Here is a 12,589-nt window from a genome sequence, read left to right on the forward strand (position 1 = left end):
TTGATTCTCTTTGTCCCGTCTTCCACTGCACAGACCATAGCCAGCATGTGGTCCGCTAGGTAATGCTGAGAGGTGTCTGTAAGGCAGAGAGGACAAGGACAGGAGGAGGAGGAGGAATAGGGATGGCTTCAGTCAGGGAGCAGAGGGGAGGGGCCAGAAAGCCCTACCCAGGTCACTTAAATCTGATACTACATTCAAGCAAGTTTATCTCCAACCAGTCTCAGCCATTTTCAAACTGGTTTATGTGCACTGAACATCTGTTCCGTCACAGGTTTAAACTAGTTTCTGATCACCAGGGATCCAGGTTTTCTGTTTCCCAGGGAAGAATGGAGAAAACCACAGATTCCCTGTTTTTATCAGTGAAAATGCAGATTTCTCTTTTTAGCAGAGAAATCCACAGATTCTCCACTTTTGCACAGAGCTCTTGCAGGCTGACAATTGCTGGCGGAGGGGAGAGAGGGGCGAGGGTGGGGCCTGAGCCTCTGAGGTAGCCAAGGCCAGGCTCAGGCTCACACTAGCCCTTTGCTTGTGTGGCATGGAGGTAAGTGGGAGCCAGGGCCAGTGATGGGGCAGAGGTGTCCGCCTGTGGGTGAGCTTTGCTGGCAAGTGATACGGGACACAGTATGGTGGTGCCTGTCATGTGCAGGCCGCATATATGCCACCCAGCTGGCTGCCTGAGGGAGGGGGCTGGCATGAGGTCAGAGCACAGCTCCGTGGCTGACTGTGCAGCTGTGGTGAGGGATGGGGGTGCAGGGGCTTGGGTTTGCACGCAGAGGCCACTGCCACTTACCTGGAGGCCCATGATGGTGGTGACGGCCACTGCCTCCAAAACCTCCCGCTGCCACTACCGAGTCATGCCTGGAGCTGAGCAGCTGGCTGCCAGGCAGCATCAGCAGTGTGGTGGTGGCCGGGTGGTATGCAGCCACCCCCACCACCCCACGCCAGGCACAGCTCTGCAGCAGCAGCAGGAGGTTTTGGAGGCAGCGGCCGTCACCACCATCACGGGCCTCCAGGTATGTGGCAGCAGCCGCCATGTGCAAGCCCAAGCTCCTGTCCCACCCCCGCACCCCCATCCCTCACCATGGCTGAAGAGCCGGCCATGGAGCTGTGCTCCGGCTGCATGACAGCCTCCCTCTCCCCCTCCCTCAGGCAGCTGGCTGGGCAGCATGTGTGCAGCCTGCACATGGCAGGCACCACCACACTGCACCTTGTATCAAAGCAAAGCCCCCCCACAGAGGGGCACCTCTGCCCCCCCCCCGTCCCCTCTGGCCTTCTCCCAGCTGCAGTGTGCTGCCTGGGGCTGGCAGCACCCCCTGCTCCCTCAGCCCCCAACCATTTTCCCCAGCCCTGCCCCACAGACCCCAAGTCCCACTTACCTCTAGGATCCAGGGGTAAAGGGCATGGCTCTGTGGTAGCAGTGCTCACCCACAAAGCCCCCCCATCCTGCATGCAGCCGCCACCACCCCCACACCACTGCTGAACTGTGCAGCTGGTTGCTGGGCATGCCGCTGCATGCAAGCCCCCTGTTTCCCACCCCCCAGCTGGGAAACACATATGTGGCCCATACACTGTAGTTACCATCATATTGCTGCTGCCCTGCCCTGCGCCACTTGCCCACAAAGCCATTCAGGTGGCCATGGGATGGTAGCACAGGGTGCAGTGGTAGAGTTGCAATGGCGGCCTCCGTGTGTGAACTGCCTGTCAGGCCGGCCAGCATGTGTGTGGCACACAGAGTGCCAGCATGTGTGTGGCACCCCTGGCTCTGCTCCTGGGAGTGGGCACAGTGGCACACTACCCCCTCCCTTGATCTAGCCCCCCAGCACCTTCCCTTCCCCCGCCCTGGTCTGCCCCTTCCCCACACACACACACTTACCTGCTGGGGTGGGTGTCAGTATGTGTGTCTGCATGTCTGGGGGGCTGTTGTGAGGGGCATCAGGAGGACTGTTGAGACTGGGGGGGAGTGTGGGGCACCAGCAGCACTGGGAGGGGCTGTGACGGGCCTTTCATTTTTATTACGGAATCTGGGTTTTTAATCAGAGATTTTGCAATTTTTAATCAGAGAAAACCAGGATCCCTGCTGATCACTTAAATCGGTTTATGTGTAATGTCTTGTCCCTAGCCCTGGAGTACCTTCATTCGTCCATGTATGCTTGCTAGCTCTTCCTTTTAATTCATATGACTCTCTCTCTTATATTTCTAAGTTTAGCTTTTATGCTCTTCTTCTCCTGCTCAAATTTGTATTTTCACTCTCCTTTGGTTTACTATGGCCCACATGAGATGGGGCAGAGCACCAGAATCCAAGTACATCTCATTCACGTCTCCCACACCCAAGCTAAAATACAGTGCAGAAAATGGAAATCTGATACTCTGAGTGGTGAAATGGATCCTAAACACTTCCATTTCAATCATCCTACCACACATCATGAATAATTGCTCACAGAAATATAATGCATCCAAGGTGGTAAACAAGGTCTTTCTTTTCTATTCACTGCCTTTCTGCTGCTACCAGTGTACTTATCCCACTTCTTCATGCACTGAATAGAATCCATTGGACTGTATCAATAGTTGTATTAGGATTGACTCCGTAAGAGCAAACCCTTATTGCCTGTAAGGAAACTGCCTCCAGAAAGAATGGTGGTGTAGCCTGGGTGTACACAGGTTTGCACTTGCCTCTCCAATTGAGGGAATTATTGGCAGGGCAGTGTGCTGTAGAGGGACACAACAGCCCAGCCACCGCCTCTGTCCCCTATGAAGTCGGGTCCAGTCAATCAGTTACTTAACTATATACAGATTTTTTATTACAACAAAACCATTAAAGGATACCGATTGGGCATCCGTATAACTCTATTCACATATAAACTATTACTTCAAATTATTCACATAAACTGTAAGGCACAGTTCACAAATATAATCAGCAGTCCTTAGACTACCTGACTAGCCTCCAGGGCAGGGGCCCCACTCCCAAGGTACCACTACGGGAAAGGAGATAGGTTGGGAGAAAAAGGAGAGGAAGACCCCAAAAAGTCCTAAGCTCCCCCGCTATCACCCAGGAGTGGCTCACGTGGTGCCCCTTCACAACCCTTGGGGGGTCCCTCCCCTGTGGGGACCCTCTCTCCAGGGTAACTTACTACTCCACAGTCCGGAAGGGTTGTCTCTTGTTCTCCAGCTCTGTTCCCCACTGGGTTTTTCTGCCACCGTCCTGGCATGCACCGCCGTGTGTGGTGGGCACTTGGCCTTGTGCTAGGGGTTGGAGGCCTGGACAGCCTTATGCAGCACCGGGGCTCAGTCTGCTCCCAGACCCTCTGGGCAGCAGCATCTGCACTTAGCTGCTGCCCTGTATCAGCAGCTGTAGACCTGAGCCACCTCAAGCAGCTCCCAGGGTCTCTCACCCTCCACGCAGCACCTCCTGCACTGAGCTCCCAGCCTCGTTCTGGGGGTTGTAGACCCGAGCTGCCCCAGGGGCTCCAAAGATCCTGCTCCATGCACCAGCCTGTGCACTGTGTCTCTGGCCACACGCCAAAGGTTGCAGACCCGAGCCACCTCATGCAGCTCACAGGGTCTGAACACCATGCGCTGTACTGTGCACTGAGAGCCTAGCTGCTGGAGCCGTGCCACACTCCCCACTGACAGAAGTCTTCAGGGGCCCTTCTTGGGCTACTGCTTCACCCTGCTCAGCAGCTCTCCTCAGCTCTTCTAAGCCCGGCTCTTCTCTCTTCGCTGCATCTGCCCCCCGTGCTGGGCACGCAGCTCCAGGGCTCCGCCCCTGCAGTCCTCCAGACCTGACAGTTTACAGTCTTCAATCAGGTCCCAGAGACCTCTTCTCCCCCTCCCCTCAGGAAAGGGGCATGACTATATTTCTCCTGCTGCCTCCTGATTGGTGGATGGGCTCCACCAATCAAAACAGCAGGATCTCAAGCCTGGCGTTCAACCCAAGCTCTGAAAGGTGAGCCTGCTACAATGGCAAGGGCAAAAGTTTAAATAGAGAGGTCTTTTTTATTTTTCCTCTATTTGTTCCTATATTTTCATGCTTCCTCTCTCCATCCCCCGCTGTAGGAATTCCTGGGAAGAGCTACTGGAAATGACCAGAGTACGGGTCAAACAACTTCAGGAGGCTGAAAAGATTCACAAGTGTTACCAAGACCTGACAGATGCCCTCACCCATATTGAGGTAAAAACTGGGGGGAAAGAGCTGTGAAGTAGGTTTCCCATTTTTTGCCTTACCCTGGCAGGTCTCTAGCAGACTCACCCTTCAGATTTCTGACATTTAAAGACTGTATTTCCACTAGAAGTGCTAAAAATTCTCTTCCTCCTTCAAAGCCTGAACATAATAATGTTGTCGCACATAACATGACATTAACATAACCTCTAGGCCTTCAAACCAAACCAGAACAATCATGTTGTTAACTGCTTCAGTTTTACAACTTCATCTTTAGTGTTAGCTTTTAATGCGTTGGAGAGAGCACTTTCCATCAAAAAGGCATCTCCTTAGATGTGAATTAGAGATAATCCCACATAGTTTCCTGCATGTGCAAGGCAATGGGACTTTAATGGTTTATGGGCTGATCTATTCTCCATTCAGTTACTTAAGTGAAATTCCATTAACTTCAATGAAATTACACCTTATATGCACTGGTATGAGTAAAGAATCAATCCCCTGTATTTCATAATATATTACCCACTATTTTGCCTATAGCAAAAGAAAGTCAGGTGCCATACTGAGTGAGAAGCTGGCAGAAATGAATCCCTGGGGTTTTGCCTTGAAGCATAAATTAACAAAAGGGTCATTAACTCCTTCCTTGCTAGGAGAAGACCAAGAGCATCCCAGATGACATTGCAAAAGACCTGAGTGGCGTGCTATCCCAGCTACGCAAGCATGAAGCCCTTGAGCATGAAATCTCTGGAAATGAGCAGCAGGTGAGAAGTCACTTGTAATTTTTAATATGCAGTAAACAGCTGGGATTCTAAGACCATTCCAGCAATAAGTACCCATTTTAAGTTTGTCAGGGCTACAAAAAGTCCAAGGATCTCCCTTAAAGCCTGCTATTTCTCTTAATGTGTTTAAGGTGATAGTTATGCAGTGAGTCATTTAAGGCCTTAAAATCAAGGAAAGCTTTATGAGTGTTGACTCCAAAATTAGTTTACAAGCTTGGTTCTGATAACCATTTGAAGTGATACTTATGTTAGGCTTATCTTAACCTTACAGTGCATTTTTCCTTCTGTTCAAAACATCTCTCAGTTCATTGCATAAACATTTTCTGGATACTGCATGATATGAGGAGAGACTGAATATTTTCTGGATACTGAAATGGGTTTGTCAACTTGTTAGAGTATGTCATGGAAGATGAAGAGGAGGTGAAAACTCACTGAGAGGTCTCCTGGGAGCAGGGCTACTTGTGAAGTTAAGATTGGGGAGTACACTTAGGCTTGTTAAAAGGCTCTTCTGAAAAGGTTTAGGTCATGAAAATAACTATTTTTCAGAATGATTCGTATTTTATCCACAGAGATTTGATTTAATAGATTTCATGGATTTCATAGATATTAGGGCTGGAACTACCTCTGGTGGCAGTCTGTTCCAGGCCTTGGGGACTCAGACTATAAAGAAGATCTTCCTTATGTCCAGCCTGAAACAGTTTTGGAGAAGTTTGTGACCATTTGACCTTGTCATCCCATGGGGCGCTCTGGTGAACAGACGTTCCCCCAGATCCTGATGTACACCCCTTATATACTTATAGGCAGCCACCAGGTCCCCCCTGAGCCTGCACTTTTCCAGGCTGAAGAGTTCCATGGCTCTCAGCATTTCATCATAAAGCCTGTTTTCCTGACCTCTGATCATGCGCATGGCTCTTCTCTGGATTCTCTCAAGCTTCTCCACATCCTTTTTAAACTGTGGAGCCCAGAATTGGATGCAGTACTCCAGCTGCGGCCCCACCAATGCCGAATGCAGCAGGAGGATGACATCCTGGGATTTTCTAGAGAAACATCTATAGATGCAAGCCAGAGTTTTGCTTGCTTTGTCGGCTGCAACATCACCTTGGTGGCTCATATTCATCTTGTGGTCAATCATGACCCCCAAGTCCCTTTCAGCCATGGTGCTAGCAAGCGTAGCACTGCCAAGCCTATAAGCAGGCTGAGGGTTTTTCTTCCCAAGGTAGAGTACCTTGCATTTTTCAGTGTTGAAGGCCATCAGGTTTTCATCCACCCATTTCCCAAGCCTATTAAGGTTGGCCTGGATCACCATCCTGTCCTCGGGTGTGGATGCTTTACCCCAAAGTTTGGTGTCATCAGCGAACTTGACCAGTCCGCTTCTGACCCAATATCCACATCATTAATGAAGATGTTGAAAAGAATAGGCCCAAGGACAGAGCCTTGGGGAACCCCACTGGTCATGGCACACCACAATGATTGACTTCTGTCAGCTACTAATCTCTGGGTCCGACCTCAAAGCCAATTCCCCAGCCAGCAAACTGTGATGTACCCAAGGCCGCATTTGGCCAGTTTTTCTATAAGTATGGGATACCAGATCAAAAGCTTTTTTTAAAGTCAAGCTATATGACATCAGTCTCTTCTCCCTTTTCCAGGTGATATGTCACCTGGTCATAGAAGGAGATGAGATTGGTGAAGATCCGTGCCAGTGGCAGAGCTATGATGCTTGTCAGCTCCTTAAGTACCCTGGGGTGTAAGCTGTTGGGCCAGTTGACTTGAAGGTGTCCAGCTTCTCAAGGTGTTCCTTCACATGAACAGTTCTCCCTCACCCTAGCCATCCCATACCGTATTAAGCAGGGCCCTTCCTTGGGGCTGGTGAAAAACTGATGCAAAATACCCATTAAGTGGGTTGGCTTTCTCCTGGGCGTCAGTTGACCCATATGGTTTAGCAGGGGTTCAAAATGACTCTTGCTTTTCCTCTGGCTCCTTACATACCTAAAAAAGGATTTGATACGTGTAGCCAGTTGGAGTTCAGTCACAGCCTTGGCTTTCCTGGTTCGCTCTGTACAGGTCCGGATCGATGCATAGTACTCCCCCTTTGGGGTGGATCCAGCCTTCCATCCTTTATAGGTCTTTCTTTTTAGATGCAGGAGGTCCACTAGTTCCCAGAAGAGCCAAGTGGGCTGCTGTTCTCTTTTGCTGCCTTTCCTCTTAGACGGGATAGATATTGCTTGAGCTTTCAGGATTTCTCCCTTAAGGAGCAACCACTCTTCTTGAACTCCCCTCCCCTTTGGGTTGTGGTTCCTTAGGGCCTCACTAACAAGCCTCCTGAGCTTGTCAAAGTCAGCTTTCCTGAAGTCGAGGACTTCTGTTTTGCTGACTGATTTGCCTGCTTTACAGCAGATGGTGAAGGTGATCAGCTCATGGTCACTGTCTCCCAGCTTCCCTTCAATCATCAGGTTGCTGATTTAAGTCATCCCCAGTTGCTAGTACCAGGTTGAGCAGCACTTTGCCTCTTGTCTATCCATAGACTTCTTGAGTCAGAGCTCATCCAAGCACATGAGGAAGCTTTGCGACCATTTGGATGTGGCAGAGTGCTCTTCCCACAAGATGTCAGGGTAGTTGAAATCTCCCATGACAACCAGGGACTGGGAGTGTGGAGCATCAGCTAGTTCCCTGGCAAATTCCTGGTCAAGCTCTTGATCCTGGCTAGAAGGTCTGTAGTAGACTCCCACCATTGTGTCCCCTGTGCCTTGTTCACCAGAGAGTCTCCAGTCATCCCCCCTGGGTGCCAATGTCAGCTTCCAGGGATGCGTAGCTTTCCTTGACATAGAAAGCTACCCCCCCTCCCCGCCCCTTGTATCCACGCAATCTCTCCTATATCCCTAACCAGGTCTCCATTATCCCTATGAGATTGTAATGCTTTTGCTTTAGCAGGAGGACCAGTTCCTTCTGTTTGTTCCCCAAGCTCCTGGCGTTGGTGTACAGGCACATAAGTGTCTCATTGGGGGCCCTTGCCTTGCCTACAGATTGATTGGGGGCTGGGGTAGGGATGGATTCCCTTGAGAGCCTTAGCCTGCTGGGTTTACAAAGCTGTCCAGTGGGCTTGCAGTAGCAATACTCCCCCCATCCCCCAGCAGGCTTTGTTTAAAGCCTGGTCGAGCAGATCAGCAAGTCTGGCTGAGAAAAGCCTCCTCCCCAGCAGAGTGAGGTGGAGGCCATCTCTTCCCAGCAGCTCACTGCCTTCCTTACCAAAGACTGGCTGTGATCGTGGAAGCTGAAGCCTTCATGATGACACCAGCGCTGCAATCTTTGGTTGACTACCTTAACCTGTCTCTCCCTCCTCAACTCATGACCCACAACTGGGAGGAGTGAGGAAAAGACCACTTGTGCCCCTAAGCCCTGCTCCCAGAGCCCTGTAGTCTCTCGTGACCCAGCTGGGATGGCTCTGAGCCAAGTCATTCATGCCCACATGGATAAGGAGCATAGGATAGTGGTTGGAGTGCCGAATAAACTTTGGGATCCTCTCAGCTATGTCCTGGATGTGGGCCCCCCCAGGAAGTAGCAGACCCGGACTAGGGGGTCAGGGCAGCAAATTTCCCCTTCAGTCTCCCGGAATCTTTCATGACAACCACTCTGCGTTTGCTTTGTCCTGGCTGTGAAAAATCCATGAAGCTTTTCCTTGGATCTCTCAACTGCATTTTTTAACAACCTTGCCACAGCAAGACACTGCCCACCATTGTCCCCCTGATTTACCTGAAGCAGGGTTGGGTGCTTTTGGTGTCTTTAGGCAGTATGTCTTGTAGCTGTATGACTGGGTTGATGATGTAATTTTAGTAATAGCTTAGACAAGGGCCTCCATGAGATGGTTTGGATGATTCTGCCTCAAGCAGGGGGTTGAACTAGATCCATGCCAACCCTATTTTTTCTATGATTCTAAATACTACATGAGACCTCTCACAGCATAGTTGCATAGTTTCTAGGGTCGGAAGGGACCTGAGAAGATCATCAAGTCTGACCCCCTGCATGGCAAGAAAGAGTACTGGGTCAAACGACCCCAGCAAGGTATACATCTAGCCTCCTCTTAAAGACTCCCAGGGTAGGAGCCAGCACCACTTCTCTTTGAAGTTGGTTCCAGATCCTAGCCACCCTGACCATGAAGTAGCTCCTCCTGATATCTAGCCTAAATCTACCCTCTGCCAGCTTGTGACCGTTATTCCTGGTTACTCCTGGCAGTGCTTGGAGGAACAGAGACTCCCCCAGTGCCTGCTGGTCCCCTCTGACTAGTTTGTAACAGGCCACTAGATCCCCCCTCAGCCTTCTCTTGTGGAGGTTGAACAGGTTCAGGTCCCATCGCCTCTCCTCGTAGCGCCTGCCCTGCTGCCCCCTGGTCATGTGAGTGGCCCTCCTCTGGCCCCTCTCCATGTTGTCCACATCCCTCTTGAAGTGCAGTGCTCAGAACTGGATGCAGTATTCCAGCTGTGGCCTGACCAGTGCTGCATAGAGGGGGAGAATCACATCCTTGGACCTGCTTGAGATGCATCTGTGGATGCATGACAAGGTGCGGTTGGCCTTCCTGACTGCATCCCCACACTGCCGGCTCAAGTTCATCTTGGCATCAGTGATGACTCCAAGATCCTTTCCTGCCTCTGCACTGACGAGAAGGGAGTTCCCCAGCCTGTAGGTATGGTGCTGGTTCTTCCTCCTCAGGTGCAGCACCTTGCACTTGTCAGTGTTGAAACCCATCCTGTTCTCATCTGCCCACCCCTGTAACCTGTCTAGGTCTGATTCTTTCCTTCTAGCATGCCCACATCCCCCACATCTTAGTGTCATCAGCAATTTGAACAGGGTGAAATTATGCCTTACGCTGGAAAAGGTTGGGAGACACTGCACTATGACACGAGTTACTGTGGCAAAGTACCTTCAAAAAGCAAATGGCCTGACGTCTATACCTCAGAATATTCATAAGGAATGCCACACTGGCATTAACCAAACCAGCTGGACAATACTTTTAAAAGAATATGGGGCACAAGTTTATAGAGACAAAGAACATATTTAGGATTCATCTAACTGATCATTACAGAAAATGAGGTTCAGGATATGTTTTCTGTAATATCCAATAACTGATATACCCCTGAGAGGATCATATCTTAAAAAATCAGATGAAAGAAATGTGAATGGTAACCTAAAACTTGTAATGAGAAATGCAGTGCTGTGACAGACTTCACCAAACACTGGATGTCACTGTAACTCCACATGACTGAAATTGGAAATGCAGATAAGTAGAATACTGCAGCGCTGAAGAGTGTTGCTTGAAATCTGCTGTGTTATGACTCTGAAGTCTTGTACAATTGATAAAAGGTCTTGTTATCATTTCTGTGTGGCTAACTGGCCTTCCATGGCCTTCCTTCTCTTAACCTGTTGGGTGATTCCCCTCTTACTTTGCAGCTGCAAGAGCTGATTGAAGCTGCAGATGATGTGCTGGCCCACTACTCTGAAAGCCAGGTGGCAAACCTGAGAGCAAAACAGCAGGCCATGGTGAACAACTGGGAGTCCCTGAAGTCTAAAATGAAACTGCGCAAGGAACATTTGGAACAGACATCTAAGCTTTACCAGTTTCAGGCCAATGTGAGCTTTTCTGATTTCTGTATTCTGTCTATTGAAACCCAGTAAGCTGACTTCATGTGACATGATCACAGACACATATACCAGCTGTTCATGTGTCTGTGTCATGGAGAATGGAGTACATGTCAGTGTACTGGCATGCCCTTGTCCAAGTAGGCAGCATCTCACTGAGCAGCATGTGCTAGCTGATGTGGAAGTCTCTATAAAGTTGTGAATGTACAGAGTGCCCCTGTGCAAATGGAGGTGAGGGTGCATTTAGTCTGAGAACTAACTGGCAGAAGTTGACATTCCTGTACAGTTTTAGTATGGAATGGTCCTAACTTTCTTGGATGCTGAGTATCTGCAACTCGTACTGAAGATGATGGCTGCTGGCAATGCCTAACACCACTCCCCCTCCATGAGGGTAAGGAACAGCGGCGGAAACTTCTCTGCTCTCTGCCACCAGGATTTTGACTCTCCATCCCGAGTCCCCTCCTACCTCTCCTTTCTCCCTCTCCTGGAGCAGAGAGGTAGAGGGGACTGGGGCTAAAGAGCTGAGCATGGAACAGCAGATCCCTGGCCCTGGCATCTCCAATCCTAATTCTCTCTACTTCTCTGCTTCCCCTCTCATTGGTTAGGGAAAAGTAAAAGGGACCAAGAGTAAAGAGCCCAGCCATAACAGTGGTGGCTGGCAGGTCCCCATACACTGAAGCAGCTGGAACCAGAGAATAAAAATTATATCCTACACAGTCTGCAGCTTATCACCCAGCATTCAGACTATGCCCCTTGCTCCTCCATGGAGGCAGGTGGAGAGTGGAGCCCTGTGGGATTCTGGAGGACCTATGGATTTCCCTGTCTCCATACACACAAAATGAGAACTTCAAAACAGTGCGTCATTTAAGAGGTGTTTTTGCGTGCTTTAGCTGCTTTTGGAACATTGCATACATTTGTGCAGCTCCCACTTTGAAATGCTTTAAAGGCATTTGAAATGTTTCAATAATTACATTTGTCCACATCCTAATATGTGTAAGCACTGACAGGAAGCTTTTTTTTAACCTTTTTCAGCTGTGCTGAGTGCCCAGTAATACTAAGAGCTGTCAGAGTAAATACAGGTGCTCTTTTTACTTTGTTGGAATATAGACAATGATGCATTTGTTCAATTGTACTGGCCCATGTTGGATCAATGACAGTATTTGCACAGTTTTTCTTTTGTGACAGTATATGAGGACTTTTCACAAAAAGGTTGGGTTTTTTTTTATAAAAGAGACTTCCAGGTCATCTAGTGCATCCCCCTATATTACTTGTTTTTACTGTGACTAATCAGCAGAGCTAAGTGTAGCTACCTCCAGGCTTGTGATAGCAAAGGGATGTACACTTTTGGAAGAAAAGTTTAGAGTGGGTTAGGTACATTTAGTGAAAGGTATGAGAGCTCCTGTACTGAAGTTTATACTTAACTCAGGCTCCCTTCTCAGGAGTCCCCCATAAATGAGTGTCTGGTTTATCCTGGAATATTTCAAGCAAGAGCAGCGGCTCAAGAAACCCTTTTGGGTAGCTACCTCATTTCATTGAATTATTTGTTCCTAAATTTATGGAATTTTTCCCTCCACTTTACTTAAATTTTGGTGCACATTAGGTATTTGCACTCTGCCAAGTAGAATGTCAGTGGCTTGCGTGATATCCAGGTCTCATTCTGAATTATGGCCACACAAACTGAAATAAAGCCAGTACATGTGTATTGGATTGGTGACCTCAGTGTCCAAAATCACTGGTGGTAGTCACATAATGATCTTGGTCACTTGTCCTAAAAAGGAAAAATCCCTTGGAGTTCTAAGAGTTTGGACATTAAAAACCCAAAACAATCAGAAATGGCAACTTGCCTTAAATGTTTTTCAGGGCCAAAACTAACAGTCAACTTCCAGCCCAGACCAAATCTAACTGGCTGAGTAATCTTTTCAGTTTGATTTTTCCAGAACAGTGATATAACCAACCATTCCTCATCATGAGAGGAATGGCATCAACTTATAGTTGACCACATTGTCAAAATGATGCACCTTAGCTACAA

At 48.9% G+C, this 12,589-nt stretch overlaps 1 protein-coding gene across 1 annotated transcript in view; it reads left to right on the forward strand.

Annotated features, from left to right (window-relative positions):
* The window catches only part of SPTBN5 (spectrin beta, non-erythrocytic 5), a 157,470-nt gene that overhangs the window by 59,497 nt on the left and 85,384 nt on the right, over positions 1–12,589 (forward strand). Inside the window, exons 29-31 of the mRNA XM_090033359.1 lie at positions 4,054–4,168; positions 4,804–4,914; positions 10,372–10,551. Coding sequence (XP_089889485.1) covers positions 4,054–4,168; positions 4,804–4,914; positions 10,372–10,551 — 406 coding nt within the window. The remainder of the gene's footprint in view (positions 1–4,053; positions 4,169–4,803; positions 4,915–10,371; positions 10,552–12,589) is intronic.

Source organism: Crocodylus siamensis, chromosome 2 (assembly GCF_052110815.1).
Source record: "Crocodylus siamensis isolate JL-2025a chromosome 2, ASM5211081v1, whole genome shotgun sequence".
NCBI classification, from domain to species: Eukaryota; Metazoa; Chordata; order Crocodylia; family Crocodylidae; genus Crocodylus; species Crocodylus siamensis.